General features: G+C 40.4%; 1 protein-coding gene across 1 annotated transcript in view; it reads right to left on the bottom strand.

Moving 5' to 3' along the window:
* The window catches only part of Kif5c (kinesin family member 5C), a 159662-nt gene that overhangs the window by 70072 nt on the left and 61687 nt on the right, over nucleotides 1-27903 (bottom strand). The window contains exons 3-10 of the mRNA XM_013027945.1: nucleotides 25056-25129; nucleotides 18941-19045; nucleotides 14047-14095; nucleotides 13760-13815; nucleotides 12944-13031; nucleotides 8152-8276; nucleotides 5422-5526; nucleotides 4938-5086 (exon numbers count right to left, since the gene is read on the bottom strand). Coding sequence (XP_012883399.1) covers nucleotides 4938-5086; nucleotides 5422-5526; nucleotides 8152-8276; nucleotides 12944-13031; nucleotides 13760-13815; nucleotides 14047-14095; nucleotides 18941-19045; nucleotides 25056-25129 — 751 coding nt within the window. The remainder of the gene's footprint in view (nucleotides 1-4937; nucleotides 5087-5421; nucleotides 5527-8151; nucleotides 8277-12943; nucleotides 13032-13759; nucleotides 13816-14046; nucleotides 14096-18940; nucleotides 19046-25055; nucleotides 25130-27903) is intronic.

Raw genomic sequence — 27903 nt, 5'->3', positions numbered from 1 at the left:
TGTATATATATATATATATATATATATATCAATGTATCTTGTTTTATTGTTAATTTAAAGAAACTGGCCATGTAATTATAGGATTATCAAGTCTAAAAGTGACAGGACAGGTCAGCAGGCTGGAAACTTTAGATGGAGTTAGTTGATGGTCCAGTCCTGAGACAGAATTTCTTCTCTGGGAAACAGCAGGATTTGCTCTTGAGGCCTTTAGTTGGCTGGATGAGAGTAACCGTCACCTTCATTATCAGGGTCATCTACTTTCCTTAAAGATTGTAGACATTAACCACAAAATCTTTAAAGACTTCATCAAAGATTGTAGGTATTCAGACTTTTCCCCATAGATCTTAGAATCTTTCCCCAAAGACTGTGGGCATTAACATCTACAGAATGCCTTCACAACAACGGCTAGATCTGTGTTTGATGAAACACCTAGGTACCATAGCCCAGCCAAGGTGACACATAAAACTAACACTATACTTTCTAATCTGCTCCTGTGGCACCTAAACTTTCTTCAGGAAATACTGTTGCTCCAAACACTGTTGCTTCTCTGTGTCTAGAGAGGATTCCCTGCTTATGAGGAGGAGGATGGGGAGGAAAAAATTCAAACTTTAATGAATTCAGTAAGGAACTGGCCTCTAGTTAAACTTGAATCAGACACAGTATTTCTTCCTCCAAGAGTTAAACATTAACCCTACTGGTGTTTCAGCAGCACTGTGATTTCAGTCTGTTTTGGTTTTGGACAAGAAGTGTGGCCAAATGCATGCCTTGGCTAAAACTTCCCCTCCACCTCTGCAGGTGACACTCTTATGCTATGAATACTGTACATCTATGCAGGTTTAGTCTAATCTAACTACCACGAAAAAAAGGCAGGTGACACAATTAAAATAATACTATGATTTTTTTAGCAGTGCATATCAGGAAAAGGAGGAAGAATATTACTTACACTAAATTATCGATTCTCTTGCCACATGTCACATACAACTAAAGCTTTTGCATTATTCATACTCGATCAATCATAACTCATGGTGCCAAACATTGGCTGAGTCAGGACTTCGGGTACTGACTGGACTGTCCCCCTAAAGGCTTCCTTCCCCTTCAACACCCCAAATCAAGGAACATTAACTAGGCTTCCAAGATAATTGGGTGATTTGAGTTCACACCTCAAAAATTACATCTTTTTCAAGTAGCGCTATAAAACATCTTCGGAAGAGTAATTAAAGACTAAAGAGTAACACACTGGAGGCCAGAAGAAAAAACAATCAATGAAAGTGCTTCAAGTCTGGCTTTGTGACTCTTGAGTATGTTCAACTCACTTGAAGTTCTCAGAGGGAGAGATGGTGCCTTTTACCTGTTCATTAGCATGGTACTAGGCACTCAGGGGATGAAAGAAACAAGCCTGACTGAACAAGAGAGCCCATATTCTTCATTGAAACCAAGATCCAGACAAGGCAAAATTAAATTGCATACTCCATCTAAAATCCTGATGCAAGCTGCCAGTGCTCTTGTCATGTTTCTGCTGCTTCAAAGCACACACTATTGTTTTATTCAGAGCATCAATCCTGCTCACCCCAGTAACAAACACAGACTTCCCTTAGGTTCTTGAGAGAACCACAAAGGAATAATGAAGCCCCTTCTCCTGCCCTAAGGTTGGCCATCCTGCAACCAGAACATAATGAACCCTCGTTACACTGAATTCAGGATGTACCCAGCAGCTTCTCTGAGTTCAAAGTAAGTAATCTCATTAGTTATCGGTCACCATGTCTAATCCGATGTTCAGACCCACGTCTGCTGTACAATTGAGTTCAATGAGTACATTTAACAATAAAGCAGGTATAGGCCTTACAGAGAAGTGTGGTACCCTTAAAGTATCAACTAGCTAACTTGGGGACAGAAGGTAGAGAGCACAGACTCATGTATTTCTAATTATATATTAGCACAGCAGTTCCAACTCATTCCAGGCCACAAAGATGTCAGTTAATCCAAGAATCCACCCAACAGGCTTCAGGCCCTCCTGTTCATCATGAAGCATTATCTACTGAGACCTCTGCACACTAGTCACGGTAAAAGATCAGTGGAAAACCAACACCAATGACAAATTCATTTCCTACAATCATGTTGTTCCTAATCAAGATGACTCCAATAAAATTAGACCAACCTACTTCATCTGGAAACATATTTGACATTATCCTAAATTATAAGCAGTATATCTTTATTTATTCAGCCTAGAAATGTATTTATAATTTGATTTCACTCCATCCTATCCCTTGCATTGCCGTGCTGCTCCTTACATGCAGTCTAGTCTCCACTACCGTGATGTTCCCCAAACTCAGTACTTTAAGATTGTTTTAAGACAGAACAAAGAGAAACTTGCAATCAGTGTTATATTACTTCTTTCAACAGTGTAGAGTCTTGAGGCTCAGGAAGGAATAGGAGAGAATAGGCCAGTGGCAGAACTTAGCTTCAGTACTGAGCTTTCTGGATCTGAGGGCTGTGCTCAGCCACTGCACCCAAATTCATGTTGCTAAGGGTTTGGATAATGTTTGATAGTGCCACCAAGGAACTTGGTCCTCAGTATGGCAATGTAAGAGATGGTAAAATCTCCAAGAAATGAACCTGTTACAAAGTCATTGGGTTATTGGGGACACTATACTCAGCAGGAATGGATGCGGGACTCAGAAGAGCATCACTATAAAAGAAGCAAAGCTCCCCAGCTTCTTTGGCTTCCTTCTTGTCTCACAATGTGATCTCTCCTTCTCATGGGCACTACTGTCACCAACCATGGGGTCCTCCCAAGAGCCAAGATGGCTACCTCATTTATAAAGTACCCAGTCAGCCAGGAACCAGTGGCTCACACCTGTAATCCTAGCTACTCAGGAAGCTAAGATCTAAGGATCATGGTTCAAAGCCAGCAGGGCAGGAAAAGTCCATCAGACTCTTAACTCTAATTAGCCACCAGAAAACCGGAAGTGGCATTGTGGCTCAAGTGGTAGCTGAAGAGCTCAGGGTCAGCATCCAGGCCCAGAGTTCAAGCCCCACAACCAACAAGATAGATAGATTAGATAGATAGATAGATAGAGTACCCAGTCTTAGATGTGCTATTGTAGCAGTGGAAAACAGGCTAATATAAAAGTTCTCAATCAAATCACCTGTATGTGAGAAAAGCAGTGGTTTAAATAATACATCTTACATGGTTAGCAAGTTCTGTGGTCTCCAGTGTGCTATCTAATGGTATGGAGCCTCAACCTCAATTTTATCCTCTGTTGCAAAGGGGAGATCATGCCTACCTAAGAGGTGATTGCTGGAAGGAGGGACATGTCTAACACATATTTGGTACTAATGCTTATGCTGGCCTAAGATCAGAAGAGAGAAAATAATCACTTGGACTTTTTACAATAGCAACCTTAAATCAGATAATCCAATACCCCATCGTGCCCTGAGATGAAGTGTTGTTTGAGTGAGTATGTATGTATGCAGTTAGTTTGGTTTGGCCAAACACCTTCACAGGAAGCTGTGAAGGCTCAAAGTGAAGACACTGGGAAGGAAAGGGCAGTGAGAGCAGAATGCATTCTGTGTTTCCCAAAAACAGATGGTGACTATAAGTATCCTGGGTGCTTGAAGAAACTAGGTGCTGTCCTAACACATTTCCAGTGGCTACAGCACTTGTTTAATCAAGGAAGCCATTTAGGTGGAAGCAAGGACCTAAATCCAACTTAAAAGATATATTAGTTCTTCAACGTAATCATTAATTATTTAGGCATCCCGCAGGTGCTATGGTCGCCATGTCATTCTATGTTCTGTTGAGGGTTCTGGAAATGACTAGAACTTAAGGCAGTTTACATAAGCCATAACAATTCTCCCTTTTTCAGGTATAACCACACAATACACACTCCAAGGAAGAAGATGGGGGTGGGGACGACACTGGGAATATTCTTTTACAAATGAGGCAGCTAAGGCCCACAGTGAACAGACAGCCTATCTACAAACCACAGGATTATTCAGAATTGAATGGAATGATGGTTGGACAATACATATCTTCCAACCCACAGCTCCAAGCCAGGCCCACTGAGCACCAAAGACGCTAATCACAATCATCTCAATCCACAGCACCCCAGTACTCAGGAAACTAGTGCTAAAGAACCCATGGCTGAAATGCTCTAGGAAACTAGCACTAAGAGATGAGGCCTGGACACCAGGACTAAGAAAACAAGACTGAAGGTCGGCCTTGGGCAACAGGAGGAGGACGGTGAAAACGTAAATGGCAAGACATGAAAGGAAGGTAAGACGCAACCCCCCTCCCCCCCGCAGCTCTACCCTCCCCCCATATACGAATACTCCCTTAGGATTACTGAGTGGTTCCAGGGCCCATCCATGAGTGCTTACAGAGGCCTTGGTGGTCTCACTTGGGCGTTTTGGAAGGAGAAATGGTGATGGCCATCTACTTCTTTCCCCACATACAATCTGTACCTCTTGCCTCAGAGTGGAGATGGATTCCTTTCCTTCTCTTTTCTATTTATGCCTCTACTTACCACTGTCCAGTTATTTCACAAGAACTTTGTAAAGGATTCCAAGTAGTGAAGTAAAAGGTGGTTACCAATCTTGAGATTTATACACTTGGAGTCAGATGAACCCAAAAGTTAACTTCCACGAAGAACAAAAGTAACACCCCACAGTTCCTAACAGATGTATCTATACCTCTGGATATTTTGTTGATTTTATTAAATATCCCTACATTTGCCTGGCATATTCCTGACCCTTATTTAAAAACACAATTATCTTCTGGCCTCAATGATCAACACTTCAAGTTGACAATCACCTGCAAGATGTAGTATATGACTACGAGCCTCCCACTTGACTGTTCTCTGACATTTGTCCCACACAACTCATGATTAGGACCTAAAAACCAGCTTAGCATGCACATCCTGAGAGGCCATACCCACCTCTGTCCGAACATCAGTGTGGACTTGGTTTCAGCCTCATTGAAGACAGAAGGAGAACAGCAAATGACGATGGTGGTTCTACAATTCCCACCTAGGGAGTCTTGGAGAATCCGAGTCATCTTGCTGTCCCGGTATGGCACATGGGTTTTCTAGTTTGGTGAAGAACAAGTTAGAGGGTTAGCAAACAGGCAGGTCAGAAATGGAGACACTGAACTTAGATAGTAGCAAATTTATAACCAGTAGTTAGGTCTTTGGATTTTTCCAGAGTTTAGAATGCCCACTCTGAGATCTGGATCACTGGAAATCAGCATGACTGTTCTAATAAACTGGATCACCCAGCAATAGGCGTCCACAGCCAGAATTTCCTCTGTCTTCCTCCAAACAGGAAAACAAATGAACCTCTGATGTGTGTGACAGAAAAAATGCAAACCCCAAAGGCAGTTTCTCAAAATGTTATTTAATAGAAGGGGCCAGGATCACTTACTGTCCCTTCTGCCAAGGCAGAGATCACATTTCCGAGAGCGGACAAAGACTTATTGATATTTTTAGCTTCATCAAGAACAGCTCCCTCAGCACCAGTCTTGCTGACCTGCAGGAGAGAAGAAAAAATTGTTTCAGAGGATGGCACCATGAGAGCAAAGGGGAAATCCTCCTGGAAAGCAGGAAAAACAAAAGTAAGCATCACATTGATCAAATGGTCTCTGGAGCTGGGGGCTGGGGATTTGGTCTCTCCGGCTGTCATTTTCCTCTCGGTTAGGTTTTAGTGGAATGGCTGCATCAAGTGGGAGAGCTGTGGATGTTTCCCTGGGGGACATCCCATCCATCCAGGGAAACCAGGCTCTGGAAACACTGTCACCAGAAGTAAACTGGGTCCTGAGAGAGTCAGCCACTGCCTCCTGTCAGAGAAGTCAGGGAGACACATTAGAAGAATGGGCTGAGGGAAGAAATGTAAATTCAGAGCTCCAAATTCAGGCAAAGGAGCACAGGTGCTGGGGATGGCTGTGCAGACTATTCCTTGCCTGCCTACTCTGTTAAAAAGAGGGGAAAAACAAAACCCAAAAAATCTGGGAGAGGTAGAAGATCAAAACACCATGTTTTACATTATAAAATTGTCTTTCCTTCTGCAGCCAGAAGGGCCATGCAAAGTGCCTCCTCTGCTGTGTTATTACTGGTAATTTCATATTTATAGCATTTGCTCTGGGTAGAAAGGCAGTGGGCAAGAGGAGTGGAAGAGCTGGAGGGACTAAATACAATTTATGTCTCTGCTTCCTGGACAAGTACAGTAGCGTGAGCTGCTGCTCTCTAAAGAATAGGGAGAGAAGGAATAATCTCAAACTATACAAAGATAATTTCAATTACACATAAGAGAATCCATAGAGGGGGGCGTGTCTAGGCAGAGGTTTCTTCAAATAGGACTGATCTTGTCTCTTGGAATTACATGTGCAGACACCCTGCTTACAGACAGGGGCATTAGGTATATGATGGGTCACAAATCATAACGGTCTATTCACACTGTGTTTTTAAAGATGCTTTCAAATTTCAGTATCCTAAGTCCATGAAATATACAAGGCAGGGACTATCTTCACTTTCCTTTTTCACACACAAGGAAGTGAGCTCCAAAGATGTCATGCTGACACCAGGGAAGAAGCCATTCAGAAGAGATGGGAACCAAAGCCCAGAGTTCTGTTCTACTAGGTCACACTGATACATTTATGTGGATACATGTGAACAAAAGAGCCACAAGAAAAACACACTTTAAAAACACTTCTCAGGACCATTAGCAACAAGCGCTTAACACACTGTACAAACAAGTCTTCACTCTGGGGGCTGGGAATGTGGCCTAGTGGTAAAGTGCTTGCCTATTATGCATGAAGCTCAAGTGGTGGAGTGTTCGCCTTGAGCTGAAGAGCTCAGGGACAACACCCAGGCCCAGAGTTCAAGCCCCACAACTGGCAAAAAAATTAAATAAATAAATAAGTCTTCCACTCTGATTTCTGGCCAACAGGCAATTCTTGGGTACATTCCAGCCCTAAATACTCATCTCTATGCAAGGCATGTTATGTAGACCCTTACAGGCCACCACAGTCAAATTAATGGTCAGTCTGGAGCTAAACAGTGCTGCTCTACGACATCCAGCCTCATGTCTATTTAAACTAAACTAACCAACACACATGGTTCTTAACCAGGCACAACTGATGTGTTCTGCTCACGGCAAATACAAATGAGAGGACAATTCAAGTAACCATTACTTACATAGCTATTAGTGGCCATAACTTCAAATATGGTGCAGTGCTGTGAGTGGGGTTCAACTGCACAGTTAGAGACTAACATCCCCAAGCCTTGTCCTGATAGGGACAGCCAGCTGATGTCAGTGATGATGGCAGGAAAGGGCATTGTGCACTGGGGCTGGCTCTGTGATGTTGCCCGTGCCCAGTTATGCTAGGGCAGCAGAAGCCAGCAGTGATGATTTGGAGGGGGACTGCTAAGGGGCCACCGGAGATTCCTGGAAGCCCATTTGGTGTGCAGTGTGGCGCACCCAGGTCAGTGACTGGGAGGGTACAGGACAGAGGGTAGATGACAAAGGAGGGTCCTAACAAAACTAGAGAATAGTCAAAGCACATGGTTAAAAGCCTGACCACAGACCTCTCTGTACAGCATCTTGACAAGAAAATTAAATTTTAAAAATAATTAAAAATAAAGAAGACTAACCACAGGCCTGGAGGAACCAAGCCTACCAGCATGAAACACTTTCATGAAACACACTATTAGAGAGAAGCAGAGAATACAGGGAGAATCCCTGGCCTCCATATCTTCCACCAGCAAGATCAACTTGCAGAGGTAGCCTGCCATGTTCCAACAGCAAAGTCCTTTCTTGTCGTAAGTCTCACACAACATAGAGCTCCTTCTTTCCTCAGAAGTTGATGTGCTGCCTTTCTCATACTAAGTTCAGACAAACACCCACCTAATGCCATTAGGTCAACTAAATAAAGTCTGAGGAAGCCTTCAAAATTCCTGCCCACGATGCAAACAGGGGACTTCAGGACTCAAAGAGAAGGAGTAGGAAAACAAAGGCTAAATTTAATAACCTTAGCTGAATATTAAAAACTTTTAAAGCTCTTTAAAACCAGGGAATAAAAAGGCACAAAATTATACGATTGTACATGACAGCATATAACAGGAAAATTATAGATAATACAAATAAAAAACCAATTACCTTTTCGCTTCCAGCCAAGTCAACCAAATAAAGCTTCCCACTGAGTTTTTTTTCAGTCTCTACATTCTCTTGTTTAATATTAATCAGGAAGATACTGTGACTTCTAGAGCTGTGCTCATTCATGTCTAAAAAGGAAAATCGTTTATTGCTCCATAGAAAACACTGTAGCAAATCTCTAGTCTTAAAAACACAACACAACCATGCACAGTAGCTCCAGTTCTCTGAATTGGAGCCAATTTCAAAATTTACAGAAAGCCCTGTTTCTTCTTAAAAACAATGCTAATGCTGGAGATGAAAGACTTAAAATGTCTTCAAGTAGCAAAGAAATTAACCTAAAATTACCAGCCAGCAATTAAGGTTATAGATTCTCCAGGTGTGTCTGAAGTCCCATTCCCATCTGCTCTCCCAGAAATTCACAGCTTCCTCCTGGCTCCACTTTACATCCCTCAGACCGTATCTTGGTGATTAGTACCTGATGAAGACTATTTTAGTCATACATGTAAGCTAGGTCTTATCAGGAATATCCTAAAGCTTTCTTAAGGAAGGATTAAAACTTCCTTAAGGAAGGATTAAGACATACATCTCTATACTCATGCTTAATTCTCAAGATTAAACATGCTTTAACATCCACAGAAGTTCTCACTGATTAAATATGCTTCATTAGAAGAGTGCTAGAAAAATTCTTCCTTCAACGAAGAGGCAGACAAAGAGACTTAGCAAATATCCCACTCCGTTAACACTGGTGGTCATTTTTCAAAGCCACCTTACTTTATTTTAAAAAAAACAGGGGGAAAAAACTATAGATTTCATTTTAAAAACTTGTAATAATAGAAATGAAATTAGAGCTTTAGCTTAAATCATAAAAAAACTAACTCAAAAAGGATCAAAGAGCTGAGTATACCTGTAATCCTAGCTACTTGGAAGGATGCAGCAGGAAGATCACAAATTGGAGACCAGCCTAAGCAACTTAGGGAACCCAGGTACCAAAATAAAATTTATAAAAGGGCTGGTGATATGTGCACCTCCATGTTTATTGCAGCACTGTTCACAATAGCTAGGATATGGAAACAACCCAGATGCCCCACCACAGATGAATGGATCCAAAAATTGTGGTATCTATACACAATGGAATATTATGCAGCCATTAGAAATGACAAAATAATGGCATTTGCAGGGAAATGGATGGAGCTAGAAGGAATCATGTTGAGTGAGGTAAGCCAAGAGCAAAGAGACAAACGGTACATGGTCTCCCTGATTAGTGGATGCTAAATCTAAAATGTTAGGTGATATGACAAAACCACTACTAAATATCCCCATGCTGCTGATCACATGCATGGTGTATATGTGTACACCGTTATATGTTATAGACCGTGATAGACAATATGCTCCAGGAAAGTTAGAATGAACTTGTGACTTTAAATGAGCATCATTATTCCACAATACTGTGAAATTTGGGAAATTATGTAATCACTTAATCACAATTAAAAAAAAAAGAAGGCAGGGAGGGAAGGGATGGTAGGGGAAAAACAATGGAGGGGGTAACAATGTTCAAGAGGAAGTGTATTCATTACCTTGCTCATGTAACTGTAACCCTCTGTATAGTATCTTTACAATAAAAAATTAAATTTAAAAAAAAAGGGCTGGTGATATAACTCAATGGTAGAGCACTTGCCTAGCATGCAAGAAGTCCTGGGTTCAATTTCCATCACATCAAAAAGCAAAGCAAAACAAAACAAAAGGATCAAAAACCTAAATGTAAAAGCTAAACCTGTAAGACCTATAGAAGAAAACATAAAGCATCTGGATGTGATCTTTCTTAGATATGACACCAAAAGCACAGGTAACAAAAGAAGAAGAAAAAACTGTGCATCAAAGGAGACTGTGAACAGAATAAAAAGGCAACCTACAAAATGGGAGCTTTGCCAATCATAGATAGCATAAATTATATATATGATATTTATATGATATATATGATTATAAATTATATATTTATGTCTAAATATATAAAGAACTAAAAATATAATAAAACCTCTCAAATAGTGCATAAGAAAGAATTTGGATACTTCTTAATATGCAAATGACTAATAAGCACATCAAAAGATGTTCAATGTCACTAATAATTAGCAAACTATAAATCAAACCCACAAACAGAAATCACCTCACAATCATTAGGATGGCTTCTATAAACACACACACATACCCACAGAAAATAACAAGTGTTGGCACGGATGTGCAGAAACGGAAACTCTTGCATACTATTGGTGGGGGGGATGAAATAAGCCATTCACAAAAGCACAAACACTGACGGATTCCATGTAGACGAGGTGCTAGAGCTATCAAATTTTTGAGATAGTAGATAGTAGCTGGGTAGATGGGAAATGAAGAATTAGTATTTAACCAATAAAGAATTTCAGCTGGGAAAGATGGAAATGTTCTAGAGATGGCACCAAACATAACTGTACTTATAATAAAGCCCTGGACACATCTACATGACTAAAATAGTAAATTTTATGTTCTGTGTGTTTTGACATACACACACATGCGTGCACATGTGCGCACATGTGCACACGTCCACATGCACAGACACATAGACACACAGACACAGAAAAGTTGGGATGGGCACTGTAGGTTATATCTGTAATTCTAGCTACTCATGAGGCAAAGATCAGGAAGATGGTGGTTTGAAGCCAAACTGGGCAAAAAGAAAACAAGTTTATGAGACATTATCTCAACCAATAAAAAGCTGGGTGCAGTGGTGTGCATCTGTTTTCCCAGCTATGTGGAAAGCACATATAGGCTCAAAGTCCATGTTGGCCTGGGCATAAATGTGAGACCCTATCTCAAAAAATAACCAAATCAAAAGGGCCACGGGCATGGCCCAAGTGGTAGAGGGACTGCCTAAGCATGAGGCTGTAAATTCAAGCCCTCAGTACTGCCAGAAATAAAACACATGGGGCTGGGAATGTGGCTCAGTGGTAGAGTGCTTGCCCAGCATGCATGAAGCCCTGAGTTTGATTCCTCAGTACCAATAAAACAGACAAGGCTAGCATTGGCGCTATGGCTCAAGTGGTAGAGTACTAGCTTTGAGCAAAAGAAGCTCAGGGATAGTGCCCAGGCCCTGACTGCAAGCCCCATGATTGGTTAAAAAAAAAAAGAAAAAGAAAACACATGACAAAATTATGATGATGATGGTAACACCCTAGACAAAGTTATTTTTTATTCTTTTTTTGTTGGTGGTGGTAGTGGTAATAGGGTTTAAACTCAGGACCTGGTACTTCCTGAGCAAGTGTTCTACCTCTTGAGCCGTACCTCTATATCTTTTTGCTTTTAGTTATTTTTCAGATAGAGTCATGCACTGTTGACCAGGCTGGGACCAACTGCCTCCCAAGTAGCTGGATTTCCAGATATAAGCCACTGTGCCCAGCATTTCTGAGCCAAAGGACCAAAATGGGTAATCTGGCACACCCTGAATCATCTATGACTAACAGAACAGTGAGTAACTTTGAAGCAGGAGAAACAGAAGTGGAGTTTGACCCATATATGAATATTATGCTGCATGTTCATGGGGTAGAAAACTTAACAGTTCTGAATCACAGAATCATAGAACCACAGGTAGAAAAAAATGGAAGAACCGAGACCAGTCAACCAACCACAATTTAACTCTTCTACAAAACAGCAGCTGATTCACTACCTTCCCAGGTCATGGACTTTATCAGGCAGCCGTGAGGCCTGCAGAGTTCTCCATGTGACAGGTCAACACCTGCCTCCCTCAAGCTTCAATCACCTGGCGGTCCTCCTACTGTGATGGCACAGAGCAGGCTGACCCTTTGTCTCAACTATGTTGTTAAGGTAAGCTGCACTGCCCACACATCCAGTCTACATCTAGTTTTCTTCCCCAAGCTAAGAAACCTTAGTTCCTTCAGCTTTCTGCGGATTCCCTCTTCTTTGTCTATATCCTCCATATAAAACAGATGACCTCAATTTCTTGAAGGAACCTCAGCTGCTGGTTCTCATACCACACGTGTAGTGAGGCACATATATGTGTCAAGGCAGAAGCAGTGGAGCAAAGGAGCCAACTGACCTGTGCCCATTGATAACCTAGCCTTCTGGTGTTTTGTATGAAGTGTGTGTGTGTGTGTGTGTGTGTGTGTGTGTGTGTGTTGTCTTGTTTGTTCATTTATCTGTCTTGGGGGGAGTACAGAAAAGGGAATAAGGGAGGGACAAAGGGTGAACAAATGCACAAGTGGACAAAGGGTGAACAAATGCACAAGTGGTACTAAGTAGACATTATGTTGAAATAGATTAACAATTTGTGGGCAGAGATGAAAGGGAAAAACTGGGAAAGAATGAAGAAAGGGATGATACTGTCCAAAAAGAAATGTACTTAATATGAAAATTTCTCTCTTGAGCCATACCTCTGGTTCGAGATTTTTTTTTTTTAACTGAACAGTAACATGGTTTAAATAAATAAACTTAGAAGCTAACTTCTCACATCTTTGATTGGCTGTTTGCTTCCCCTAACGTTCCGGCTAAACCTATTATCAGAGCCCAGTGACTCATACAATATTGTCAGGACCTTACTGCTCTAAGCACAACAGAACGAACCTTCCCAGGAGCTGCTATGTCCAAGCTCAACCTGGTGGTATATGAACCTTGGAGTCCGTGTGCTAATTGCTGCCCTCCAACCACCTTCCCAGGAATTATTTTAGTTGTACCTTATCACCTACATGTTCCACTTAGGAGACATTTGCATCCTAAATCTCAGGGAAATAAACCCCACCACTGCACTTACTTGTGACAGCCACATGTCGGTTCGCTTTGCCTTCATCTATCACATCCATGACTTCTTCAGGGCTCGACACAAACCTCTCGGTGCATCCCTGCAAGCACCACAGTGAGGTCAGGTTAGCCATTAAGGAATTGAAAAGCAGTAACACTCTGCAGCAACTGAGTATTTTTTCATTTCTTTCTAAAAGTCTAGATAAAGAGCCAGAATGCATTATTGATCCCACCTACTTTTCCTCCTGCCTAGGGCTTGAATTCTACATTAAAGAGAAATCTGAGAAAACCCTTGGCATACTAGAAATGAATTATAAAAGAAATGCTGGATTTTCCTAGGTTTTGGAGTACGTAGTCATATTAAAAGTTAAAAAAAAATCAATGAGAAGAAGGAATGGACAAAGCAGCTTTGCCTTCTATCTTTAGTTATCAATAGATGCTTTGAAACTCTAGGCATAATGTAGCTATCCCTAACTACAAAGCATAAATTACTGCACTCAATACAAAACCTCTTTAAATGTTAATGATAATAAGCAATTTAAATAATAATTTACATAAAGAGGCTTTGAGGATAGAGTATATGCTTAGCATGTATAAGGAAATGTGATTGATCCTCAGCACAAAAAAGATACACTCTTATATAAAGACAGACTCTATAAATGATAAGTGTAACTTAAGTAAATAAAAGTTAAATTGTTGTTACTAAATTTTTATTTTCTTTTCAATCAGATAAGCATGATATGTAATATTCTGGGCCTTTTATGTAATATTTATTTCAGGAGTAACTGGAGAGAAATTAACCACAGTGCCAATCAAGTCTTCCTCATACCTTTACATATGGGACTCTGTTTTTATCTTCATGAACAGCCAAATTGGTTTTGGAGACTGCAGAGAGGATAGTGAGGACATGCAAAGAAGAAAAGAAAAGTTAAAGACACTGTGTTGGAAGAAAGAGAGATTGTTACAGAAGATAAGCAATTCAATCTTTCTGCAATTTGTAAGTTTAAGCTGTGACTAAGAATGAGCAGACAGCCTGAAGGCAAGTCCTGTAACTCACTTTAACCTTCCTGGACTTGAGTTACAGAGCAAATAAAGACAAGCAGTCAAGTTACTCACCATCAAGTAAGTCCCTTATTTTGTCCAAGTAGATCTCAAAATAGGAAACCTGGTTAAAGACAAATTGAAATTGGAATAGAAATGCCACACTGTATCTCAAAAACATTATTAGAATGTATGAAAACCTTTTCTCCTGATGCACTGCTAAGAAGAATAGAAAAGGAGATGGCAAGTGATGGTCCTGAGTCCTGAGCTTCCAGCCTGATCAGCTTGCTCTGTGCATCTTCGCTAATTATTATCAACCTCCAGCCCCACTTGACTCCTTGGTTTCCATTCAGAAGACATCACATGCTAGAAGGACTATTACAGGATTCCAGGTTTTACCTTAAAAAAACACTAACCAAACTTCTATGTGTAACAGTCACTAGAGATAACATCATCTACAAGTAATTTTCAAAAATTAATAGACCTCATTTGATTGCAAGAAACTGACAATCTCATTTGTCCTGGAAAAGAACACAGTCCACACCTTCACAGGTGTGAGGATAAAAGCAGGGCATTTGAAACTACAGGAGTTCAGTAAGGTAACTTGTAGAGTGTTGGTGAAGGTGATCAGGTTCAGAGCCTAGAAAGGATTTGAGGAAAATGTGGTTTAATAAAAAATGATTAGTCTGTGAGAGGAAAGGGATACCCTCCCCCAAATAATTATTCTCAAGCCTTAGCCCAGGACCACTTGTATCAGTCTCACCCGCAGAATTTGCTTCAATTGCAGAATTCTGAACACTATTGCAACCCTACTGGATCAGAATCTCAAGGGGCTATGATCTAGGAATTGAATTCTGAATTCTCCGGGGGATAATTATGTTGGTTGATTTTCTACAAACTACTTAAATGAAGACAGGGGAGAATGATGAAAGGGATCAGTCCAGATCCATTGTACTTACAAACTGATTTGTTGAAGGGTAACCCATTTGGACAACAACTTAAAGGTAATAAAAATATAATTTAAAAAACTATTTAAACTACATACATAGTCTTAGTATTGAAGGTACACATAGCAAAATATTAGGCCTCAATTTTCTCACCTAGCACATGAAGCCCTTAGACTTTATGAAGTCAAAAACAATCACTAGCATCCTACAATCTGTTTAAATCTTCCTTCTGATGTAATGGACAAAAAGCAAAATATTATCAGGCACCATAGAATGATGTCTGGGTCAACAATGGACCACATACATAATGGTAGTCCCATAAGATCCTGCTGCCTAGTGACATTATAGCTTCCCTAGTTTGTACAGGCACACTCTATGATGTTCAGAGAAAGACAAAATACAACATGACCTTCCTCAGAATATATCCCACCATGATGCCACCATGACTGTAGGTAGACTTACACCGTGAGTCTGCAACTGCATAGATGAAACCCTACATCCCAGCTCGGGACCAGTCCAGTCTCTTCTTAGTGAAACATAAACATTTCCTACCCCAGCAGTAATCCCTATCCTAACTCAGCCCTGGTTCATTATCTTTCATGTGTCTCCACGGAGAACTACTTCCCAGTCCTTGGAAGATTTGAGACCCTGACTTTTGAACCTTGGAATCTGAGGCTGGGCATCTTCTTCTGGTGGCCTATTTCACAACAACATTGGTCTACTTGAACATCTTCCCAACTTTGCTGTCAGTTCATCTCTCATGGATAACTATCTAATATTTAAACAACTCACTGCTTTTAACTTCCAGTTCTTTTGTTTTTTATTGATTGTTATTGTAAACATGAGATATGGAAGGGTTATAGTTATGTGAGATGAAGAGTACATTTCTTTTTGAACAATATCACTCTGTCCCTTGCTCTCTCCCAGTTTTTCCCTCCCTTCCCCACCTAGAAGTTGGGTGGTTCATTTTTGACATAGTGTCCAGCGAGTACCACTTCTGCATTTATTCACTCATTGTCCCACCATTTCTCTGCCACTCACTTACCCTCCCAATGACAGATGAACAAACAAACAAGACAAAAGGAAAAGAATACAAACACATCAACAAAGAGGAAAAAACCCTCATTTCCATTTCCTGGACTGCATTTTGATAAATATTACTTTACATGATCAGATGCACAAAGCTATTGCACCTTTGGGATCCTCTCCTCAGAAGATCCTCCTTTAGTCTCACTGTGTAAATGCCTAAAGACCTGTATAATTTATCATGTCCCAATGCATTTTTTTAACCATCCAGTATGTTTACTTATAGACCTATAGGCACATTCTAGTTACCACAAATGAGGGAAACCATGCAACCTATGTTTCTTTGGCTCTGGCTTATGTTCTTTTCTTTTCTTTTTTGTAAGTCTAGGGATCAAATCAAAGCTTCACACATGTGAGGTAAGCACTCCTCCATTGAGATACGTCCCAGTACTTCACTGTTTGCTCATCCTCTCTCTCTCTCTCTTTCTTTCTCTCTCTCTCTCTCTCTCTCATGTTCACACACACACACACACACACACACACACACACACACACACACACACACACCATTTCTATCTTTATCTGCCCTCTGGTTCTCTAATCCTAGAAATCTCTAACTCAGCCCTCCCTGCAGCCAGCTCCACTCTGCTACCAGCCCATTCTATCTATTTCAGGGTTTTCTGGTTTTCCTTAATTGGATTTTTCTACCACTTGTGAGAAATTAAACATCTAGTTTTACTATCATGGATTACCAAGAAAAATGTATTACATCTAAGAAATCATAAACTAGATACTGGCAAATCTGACAATTAGAATCCTGCTCATATTTAATACCAGTTGAGGCAGAATTGTGATTTATTATTTTCTGCTTTTCATGTGATGTTTACTTTTGTTATTTTACTTCAAATACTTTGTGAGACCAGTCAGAAGGAAAATAAATAGACTTGGTAATATGCAGTAACATGCTCAGAAATGTTTCAAACCTCTGTGGTATGAAATTAAGGAGGAGAGCATCAATATTGCCTTTCTCTGATTTAGACTGTTCAAAATAGAGTGGTTAGCAGCTGACTCATCCACTTGTAATTGTTACTTAAGAAATTAGCCAGCATAATTACAAATACAAAACAGGAACCTGAAGTACAAAATCTAGCTCTAGAACTTATAAAGCATTGTTTCTCTTCTTTCCCTAGGCCCATTTTAATTTTAATAAGATTCTAACACAAGACACCGTAGTCTAGGGCAGTAATTGGTTTAACATCTTATTCCAGGTTTATCATGCAAGAACCCTGCAGTAGTTTAAAGTATTTAAATGCAAACAGCCTTAAAGAAGCACTAAGCTCCCTAATCTTGATCCCATCAAAGCAACAAGCTTCTGTGTAAAGACTCTAGCAAGAACCAAAGAAGGCTTAGCTAATAAAAGCAACTGTACAGAAACCTGATTTGCTGGATGTAATTTATAATTGGGCAAATAGTTTTAATCTTCATTCTATGTAATTTTAAAAAGCCATATTGAAGAAAGAAGTAAGGAAAGATGTTTAATATAACGGAAAAGGTACTGCGTATCAAGTTGGTCCAATTTATGATCTATTTATAATGTGGGCTATCTCAATCTGTCTTTATACTTCAACTTCCTAACTCTAAACTTCTGGGTCTGGTGCACTGAAGCCTTTACAGAAATCTTTTGATTGATTGGCTCAGTTCTGAACAGCCTCTTCTCCAACTCATCCTGTTAACCCCTGACTAGTCACAGTGATGGAAGAACAGACACTATGTGCATCTTGGATAGCATGAATCAGGCCTGGGACATTTGCTTTAGGAAGATCCAGTGAACCTCTTCTCAAGGAAATGTGGGATTAACAGAAATTTGGAAAAGGAGGTGCCCTGCTGCCTGACCCCTTTCCCAACAAGAGGAAGGAAAGAAGAAAGGAGGAAAGCAGTAAGGCAAAAGAACAGAACTATAGAGAGTACAGAGTTTCTTTGGATGGGAGTAAAATAATCTGGAATTATGTAAGCCTTGTGGTAATACAATTTGGAGAATATGCTAAAAACAAACAAAACAAACAAAAAAAACACCAAATTATCTTTTTAAAAGATGAACTGTACAACCTGTGAATTACATTTCAATTTTTTAAGCTTATTTAAAAAAAAAAGAGAGAGAAAAGGAAAAGTGTGGCCTCATTTCCTACCCTCCACAGCCTTGACCCAGTCCTGCTGATTCTGTATCTTGTAACAATTTCCTCTATTTGCTTAAATAAGTGGTCTTCAGTAATTTGCACACAAAGGAGTTCTAGTGAATATAGTCCTGAGGCCAATTTTTATAATTTAATAGCTATAAGAGAGAGTAATCTCTTTTGCAATTCAAATTTAAGCCAGGGCAGATGTTGGGTTTAAAACAAAACAAAAATAAATAAAAAAATAAAAATAAAGCAAGGGAGGAACATGCAAAAGACTTCCCCTCATCAACACTTTTCAGGGTGTGTTTCTTCAAAAACTAGCCTTTCATACCCCAAGGAAGAATACAGAAAAACACAGTATAGTATGTGCCCAGCCCAAGTCACCTTACCCAGCAGCATACCTAAACCTGTGATAAACATAACATTGTTCAACAGGCATTCTCCCAGCAAATCTGGATATATATTTTTTTCTGGTATCCCACCTATTAATAATGCCAGGATTGGGGGCCTATGGAACAATACTTTTAAGCGCAGCTCTAACCCAAACAGGCATATTCAGATCCTGTCTATACAAATCCACAGGGTATAGGACAGAATTCACACAACTGTCAAGCTGATTCCAACCCAAAGAGAATTTTTGCTTTCATTTGGTCCATGTTTAAGCAACTCACCCAGATGACTAAGATTTGCCTACATTTGCCTAAATAACAAAACAATGTTTGACAGAAGAATGTCATTGAATTAGAAAAGCCAAGCTTTTATAAGTATATAAAAGGAGGAAGACGAAGGAACATGACTTGGAGCCCCATCAGCAGTACATACCTTGATGTGAAACTCCAGGTTCTCATCCATGGAATAAATATGGTCAAAGATATCATGTGCAATTCTCGGGATGATACCCATGAGTTGAGGGTCATGCAGCTTTCCCTAGTGAAGGAGAACACAAGAATATGGGGACATATATGAGAGAGGAAAGGGACCATGCCCTGGGCTTCTTTTCTCTTTTTTCTTTGACACCAATGTCTTGTTTAATATGCCAGATATGCAAATTGAATTTATGGGACATACTTTCCTGTGTTCCATATAGCAAACAGGGCTTCTAGGAATGATAGATTCATGGGTAGGGTTATAAATGGGACTAGGTCTGGCCCATCCTCCCATGTTTCTTAAATAGAACTTCTTGGTATAGGGAGCCCCACACACAGGCTGCTAGCTGCTTTTGGGGATTTACCTGACATGCCAAAACCAAAAGGTGGCAGAATAACTTCATGAGTTCCTCTTTCACCCAAGCAGAGGGTTTTGTGTCAGGTATTGAGGCTTTCTGCTGCACTCAGAGCAGCAAATGCAGGGATGTGGGGTCAGGATGTGAACGGGGAGGAAGGAAGGAGAGAACATATGTCTTATGTGTGAATGCTTAGTAATAGACCAGCACCTACGAATCCAAGTCCTTGAATGAAATCACTTAATTTTGTTAAAGACATCATTGCTCAAAAAACAAACATCAAAATACCTTCAGTATCATTTGCACACCAATCAAGAAAACCCATCTCACCAATTTCTTTTAAAACCTGTAATTCCAAGCTTGAATTGCTTCAAATAATTGTTGGCTATTTCTAACAGTTAAGTCTACTTTTACCATATGCTCATATTTTTCTCTCCATTTTTATTTCTATTTCTCTTCATTTTACCCTAGAAGTGAAGAGATAAATGAGTTCTTTTACTATTTTAACTATTACTAAAATCATTTTTAGGGTCATAAGTTTGCTACCACTGAAGATTCACAGGGGGTGTAGCTTCATGAAACTGCACAGCACATGTGAGGCCCTACGTCAGTCAAGCCCTAAAACAGAGAAGGAACCTAGGCAGTGGCACAGAACCTGCCAGCAACTCCTGTAGAAAGCTCTACAAAGTATTTACAGCCATGGCTGCTGTGGCCCTAGGTGTGCAACCTTAGTAGAATCATCTATGAAGTACACAGTTAAATGAGAATTTAAATTCTCTCATGTAAGATAAACAACTTACTATGTATAACACACAGTCTACAGTTTTACAGGTTACAGCAATATACCCAGAGAATTTTCTGGATCTTCAAGAAGCTATAAAACTCTAGGGATCAATGGAACAGAAAGATCAACACAAAAATCTAGTTTTCTCTTCAGTCTTCCAAGGACGCCCAACAACCATAAAATTTTGCTCATATCCTTGTTCCAAATCTGCTGAACGCCTTGAAAAATCAGCGGTTCTCTTCAATGAATTCTCTTTTTCCCACTGGCCTCCACCATACAGTTCCCCTCTGAAAGTGACTTCTGAGTTAGCAAAAACAAGAACTCACATGAACCCCCATACTGATGACAGACAGATCACCAAGCACCTGGCATGCCACGTCATTCATCTGCACACCTAACTCTTGACTTTGCTCTCAATTAAAAGCAACAGAAAAACAGAACTTAAATATGCCTGGCCTCTGGCAACATGGGAAAATGGGAAACTCTGTAATGTCCTCATCTGTTACAAGCAGTTAATCATTTGATGTGTTTACATTGTGGGTTTTTTTTTAGTTTAACTATTATATACACTAAATACAGGTGTGGCCGAGGCATACATATTTCCCTAATACTTAGAGAACTTAGCCTAGTACTTAGTGCATTGAATTAGTACAAAGTTTAAATTAAGTAAGTATATAAAGTACTCAAGGGGCTCAATAAATGTCAGCACTGTAACATTCAGTTGACAGCAGGTGCTCACCAAGCAGCTATTGGGGCTAATTTGACCTGAGAAGATGGAAAATACCTTTATCCCCCAGGCCATTATTATAGATTACATCCTAGGAAAACTGCACCAAGTAACTAATACTGAGGGCCTCAAATCTTAGTAGTACTTAAGCCACACTGGACCAAACCATGGGCCATGTTTTGGACTGTGGAGATCGTTGGAAGAAACGATGCCTACAACGAAAACAAAGCTCAATCAAAAGACCTCCCTACCCAAACTTCCAAAGCTCTTGAATAATTCATGATAATCCTTTAGCTTCTCCTCAGTGGTCCACATCAGAGAAGAATGTCTGGTAATCCAAAAGTCATTTGTAATTGACTCAAATCTGTTCCTCTAGAAGCTTTCTCTTTCAACAGATTCATCTAATTGATTTCTGGCTGAAACTGAGCCACAGCTGTGTACTTGTGTGTGCTTTTGTGTGTGTGTGTGTGTGTGTGGAGAGAGAGAGAGAGAGAGAGAGAGAGAGAGAGAGAGAGAGAAAGAGAGAGAGAGAGAGAGAGAGAGAGAGAGAGAGAGAGAGAGAGAGAGAAAGAGAGAGAGAGGGAGAGGGAGAGAGAGAGAGAGAAACAGAAACAGAGAAACTGAGGGAAGGAGAGAGGATAAGGTCTTTACTGCATCTATGATGACTGCTAGCAGATAAAACTCACATGCACAGACACACAATGCATAGTCACCTCGGGCCATAAACAATGAAGTTGTTTCTACCTATAAAAATCCGTGGAATGGAAGGACCCTTCCAGCTGAGGTATCAAGAGAAGGCTTCCTTGGGAGACAGCAGATTCTGAGGAATAAGTAAGCTAAGAGATGGTTAGAGGATGTGGGCAGAGAAGTTGAGCTGGCAGAAGCAAAGTACAGGGGGATCCAGGAACAAACTGTGCCGACTCAGAGAGCAGTGCAAGTATAGCCTGGCTGGAAGATCAGAAGTGCAAATGAGGAGCAAAGAAATAAGCTGCTTTCCTCCTCTTGTGGCTCCCAGAGAGCCAACAAGAGAAACAGTGAACAACTGCACACTTCAAAAACTCTTCTAAATGTGACCTTCCAGAAGCAGGTACAGAAGGAGAAGCAAGACGTAGACCACTGCCCACTCTTTTGTTCCAATGTCAGTAGTCCCCTCAACCTCTAAGCAGAACAGTTTTGTCCAGCACTCCAGATGGGAAAGCAGGCAGCCTTCAACACACAAGCAGCAAGCACTTGACAAGCCTGGCTCAGCTGCTGGAAAGACTGCACTATTCAGATGGCCTGCAGGTGTCCCTCTGAACAGAAGGGAAAACACGTGTCTCCAGCCATCTCTTTTCAGTGTGCTGAAAGAGGGCCACAAAGTAAGGCACAGGGCCAAAGGATGCCTTTTTCCCAGCATCCCACTGAACAAATAGACAGGTCCCTCTTTCTGTCTGGAGCCAGCACCCTCCCCAACAACAATCTGGGTATTTTGGTGACAAGTCCACAGACCTTGCATAATGGTACCTCCCAAGCTCACACCAGAACTGCCTGGTGATTTGTATTTTTACTAAAAATCCACCCTAAATGCTTTATTATGAGAGGCTAATCTTTCCAGTTTTATGTAGGCTTATCAGTGTGTTCCTCTCAACAGAAGATAATGGAAAAAAACAACTGGATGCCAGACCCAAAATAGGAGGATTAAAATGAAAAACAGCTTTAAAATGTGACAGCTCTATTCTCATCCCTTTCTCAAGGCCTTTGAAAAGATCACAATATGTAATACATAAAACCTTCCTTTCCGAGGACACAGACCCGGAACAGCTTTTCTGATTTAACTGCATTCCAGGGCACTGGAATTCTAAGACTCCCACAGTCCTTATAACGTTAGATTGGGGTTCCTCCATTCCTTTGCTTTTCTCTTATTTTCCAATCTCTATTACCTAGGAAAGACAAGGTTCAGAAATGAGGTTGGGTGCAAAAGGAAGACTCGCATCCACACCAACTCCATCCTGTGGCACACATAGGTGCATGAGCTTCAGAAGTCACAATCAAGAAGACAATACATGAAAATTGCTTGACAAAGAAGCAAATAAGACAAATCTAAACAACTAGAAGTGACACTTGCAAACAATCTGGCTCCCTTCAGGACCCTCCCTGTGAGTGTTCTGGGCAAGCAAGCAAGACTTGCTATTGTGAGATCCAAAGGTTCAAGAGGTTCCAGTTAACAAAATGCTTCCTACATTGGTACTAAAGGGGTATCATCCTCTTCCTGATCATCCTACACCCAGCTATTCTTCCCCTAGGATAAGAAGCTATGCAGTCTTGCCCTTTATGTCTTAGATTTTTAAATTCCTCACATTCAGCCAATACGTTGTATTTCCCAAAGATGAATTAATCCCAATGCTTAAAAAGTCGCCTTATAAGCTTTCCTTAAGTGTTTGGGGGATTTAAAATATTAAGAATTTGTTTTTCTTTGGCATTTCATGCAGTCTGATAATTTCCCAAACCTCAATAGCTGATCGAGTCTCTCTCATGAGATACTGCATGATACCTCTCTTCCTCTTCATTCTTTCTTTTTCTCTCTCCTTATTTTCTGACCCATAAAACATTGTTCTGTCCACAACTAGAACGGATAAGGTAGGGCTCAGGGAGTGTGTAACTGCAACTTTTCTAGGGCCTTACAAGATCAAGGGCTTGTAGCGCAGTTAAGAGAGAAGGAGGCAATGAGTCGAGCAGGGAGACAGCAGAGCAGACCCTTCTCAGATTCCTGCTGTCCAGTGTAAGGTCAACACATAGGCTATGTCACTCATACACTGGGCAGCAGTCCTGTTTGAAGAGGTGCAGAGAAATCTCATGCTTCTTTCACCTTCATGATCTTGCAACTACTTCCCTTCAGCAAAATGGACAAAAAGAGTCAACGCCACAAAAAAAAGGCCCGCCCTCTTCTTAAAATCAGTGTGCAAAACATCAGAGCCCTGAACACTTTAGCCTCAAGCCTTTGAAATCTCCTCTTCAATAGGAATGATTCATAAGCTAAACCTACTCTGCAGCAGCCTTCACAGCACTATTCCCAGGAGGGATTCATAAATGAAAAAATTCTAGTTTGAAGAATTAAGGATTCATCTTACCCTGCTGCTTGTAAGCTGAATTCCCCAAACTTGCTCCATGCAGTTTCTTATAACAAGCATTCTTTCCTCCTCTACTCACTTATCAGGTAAGCCTAGCCTTTGGAAGATTTATCCAGCCCTGAAGGCCTAACAGGAGCCTCTGGTTTAAAAAAAAAAAAAAAAAAGCAGGAGAAGAGGCAGCAAAGGATCCCAATTCTACATAAAAACATGCCTGCTCTGAAGACAACCTGAAACCATAGAGCTCCATGGCAAACAACATGAATTGGGGTCACACACTTGCATGCCTACAGGGGCCAGATGTGTATTACAGAGGAAGAATGCTTGTATATTAAGTAGATTGGAGTCCACTGAACAGCCCAGCACCAAATATAAGGTGTGGATAGGCCTATTCTACTGATCCCTTCCAACACATACCCAGTGACAACCACTACTCCACATATAAGAAATGTTAATAGGAAGATAAAAGGGGCTAGGAACATGGAGCAGTGGTAAAGTACTGGTCTAGAATGCATAAAGCCCTGGGTTCAATCCATGGCAACGAAAATTCTTGCTCTAGGGGAATCCTAAATTTGTGCTGATGGTGAAATTCACCAGTATTGCTAGATCTTCAGCATAAGGACATGGGAAAAAATTAGAATTGTATGAAATCATCCCAATTGAAACACTACCTGAATTTTTTCTTCAAAATCATAGCACAAATCAAACAAAAATATGTCTGTAGGCTGAATTTAGTCCACAAGCCAGCTTCCTTACATCTTTGAGCTATAGTTTTTAAATTTTATTCTAAAGATTCTTGCCTCCCAAGAGGTATTCCCAAGGATAAATAACTTTTATATCAGGTACTGTCAGTTAGGCTGAGCTGCCATTCATAAGGATAAACTTTCATCATTGCATTAAAATATGGGGTAGGGAAAATCCAACCCAGGGCCTGACACATGCTACGTAAGCACTCTATCATTGAGTTACAACACCAGGACTAATGGCTATTTTTAATAGAATTTATTGCTACAATTGTACAGAGAGATCAACAAAGCCTTTCAAAAAATATTGAACTCGAAACTTTACTATTTGCAGCTATTTTAAAACTTCAAACTTACCTCCATGGTATGGGTTTTTCCTGATGACGTCTGTCCATATGCAAAAATGGTCCCATTATAACCTTCCAGGACATCTTTGAGGGAGAAAAATATATATATAATTAAATTAACTCGTTACTATGATCTTATACTGGCTTTGGCTGCATATTTTAAAGTTACAGTTTCCAAATGACTCATCTAATTTTTCACAGAAATGATATATGCCACTCCATGTCTTTTTAAGTAGAGATATGCAGTAAGAACTGCTCCACAAATAGAAGGAAATGGATGAAATGTTTTACTGAAAACAAGGAGGTGGAAGATAATATCAAAATTAAACACAGATATCAAGCACCAAACAGAAAATTTGTTTAGTAAGGAAGAATATTTAAGTTTTCTTTCACGTACTGAGATCAGTTTAGGGAGGAAAACATTATCCAAGTTCTAATTCTATGAAGTCTGTTAAATGAGAATATCTTGCTTGGGAAGAGAAGATTTGCTTGGGATCAGCCTAACCTGGACCAGGCCAGCACCTCAGGAAGTTTGCTTCTGAAGGCCAACAAGATCTCCATCAGCTCAGATCCCAGAGCTGGGGAAAGGAGAAGGTCCCAAACTGTTAACTGAACCTCATGGTGACAATCCAGTGAGGCTGGAAACCAGCAAGATTCCCGCTAAATATGTCTCTCATTTTTCATTGCTGGTGCTAGTTAGCCACCCAGATCCATCTGCACGAGAAATTTCTTTTCATTATACAATGAGCATACTGTGCTCACGTACACACACACACACACACACACACACACACACACACACACACACACACAGAGCAGGCTGACTTCCAGTACACACAGGAACAAGGGGAAGCATGCAGATGAGGGCTGCTTTCTGCTAAAGAGCTAGAGATTGTCTGTGGGAATTCTTTCAAAGCAGCAGAGGTGATTAAAATACATTTCCCTCCTGCCTTCCCTTCATTCACACAAACATCACTGAAATGGAAATGATGCACAATTAATATCCCCCACCAGCCATTCTGCACCAGGGAGGAAGTTTTCGTGCATGCAGATTATGAGGGCAGAAAAAGAACAGGTACAGAGTGTCCTCTTCAGGGCTATGGAAGAAAAGCAAGCCCAGCAATCAACTCATCCATCCATTTCAGGCTGAAAAAAGGGGAAGGGGGTCAGAATTTTATGTTGCTGGTTTGTTTTTGTTTTGAAGTTCTCAAAAACACATTTTATATGCATTTTGCTGGTCTGAGGTGGGATCAGAAAAAGAGGATTTTCTTTTAGGAAAAAGAAAGAAAAGGAAAGCGAAAGGGAAAGGAAAAAGAAAAGGGAAAGAGAAAGGGAGGGGAGGGGAGGGAAAAGGGAAAGAAAGAAAAAAGGAAATAAGGAAGGAGAGAAAGACTAAGTAGTAAAATTTTTTTAATTCTAGTCATCCTCGAAAATTTTCATAACGCTATGAGCGAGAGAGAGAGAGAGAATATCAAATGAGAGATATCCTTCACATGTTCACACACATCAGTTCTGAAAAGCGTTTCCCAGGCAACAGCAGAAAGCAAAACCTTGAAGTAAGGACTAGTGTTAGAGGTTCAAGCCTGAGTTTAAATGGAAATACCCACTTATTCAGAGAGAAGATTCCACAGGCCTGAAGAAGCTGGCAGAGCAGAGTGCCTCTACACTTCCACAGATACAATGTGATTTGAAGAGCCCCAAAAAGATCCCACCCTTCAGTCGTGCCTTTAAAATTCTATATTTATTACTCTAGGAAACTAGAATGCAAGCCACAAACACAATATTAAACCATCTTTTCATTAGAATTCCAACACCTTCCCTATCAAACTAAAAATACCCCCCTATATTAAGGTTCTATATATGAAAGGTTTAGGGACCCTTTGTGCAGGTGCTAGACAAAGCTAAGGGTATCAAGGCTGAAGTCCAGCTCCCTCTTTTTCTTCACAGGGTGACAATCTGACATCTAGTGAACACTCCACAAGCCATCATCAGCCAGAAGGCCACAAGGAGCTGGGTCTTAGAAAACTGCCACACCATAAAAGAAAATCAGTTCAACGCATGGGCCCTGCCAACATTAGAGCCCATAGCCCATGCTGCCTCTTCCACAAGGAAAAGCAAGGTGGCAGAGCACTTGTACAAAGCCACTTGAGTATATTCTCACCAAGCACAATGCACAGACCTACAACTACCAGTAGTTAGCTGCTGTCTACAAAACTGTGGCCAAAGACAGGGTAACATCATGTCAGAGCATTAGAATGTACTCAACCTATTCTTTGTTATTTCAACCCTGAGCACAATTCTTTCCTTTTTTTCTCTTCTGAAGAAAGAGAGAGCATAATCCCATCAGAACAAACTCTCTCTGGTCTTTAAAGTATTATATTCATGTTACAATCCAATGTTGGAGAACTTCTCTCAAGGTTGAATGGAGCTAATGAATGTCCCTCATGGACTCAATTTTCATTTAGATTGTACTTCAAAAAGAAGATAACTCTTGGAATTCATTGGTGGCTATTTACTCCCAAATTCCAGGATTTGGTGGGGTTTATGGTTACTCTGAGAGATGTTTTTGGTAGTCTATGTTTTATCATATTTATTTATTTATTTTTAAGACTTTATTTCAACATAACTACTACTTCTAGAAGTAGTCACCAAAACTCTCTGGTTACATGACTTATACATTTTAAAAAATAGTAACCTGGTGTACTTTTTTTTTAACAAATGTATAAATGTCTTCTACCAAATGCTGCTAAAGAAGGTGGCAGGAATTCGACAAGATCCAACACCCCTTCATGATGAAGGTTTTGGAAAAATTAGGAATCCATGGAACATTCCTCAATACAATAAAGGCTGTATATGAC

The sequence above is a fragment of the Dipodomys ordii genome, unplaced genomic scaffold (assembly GCF_000151885.1).
Source record: "Dipodomys ordii isolate 6190 unplaced genomic scaffold, Dord_2.0 Scaffold5, whole genome shotgun sequence".
Taxonomy (NCBI): Eukaryota; Metazoa; Chordata; class Mammalia; order Rodentia; family Heteromyidae; genus Dipodomys; species Dipodomys ordii.
This window is presented reverse-complemented; position numbering and strand designations above follow the sequence as displayed.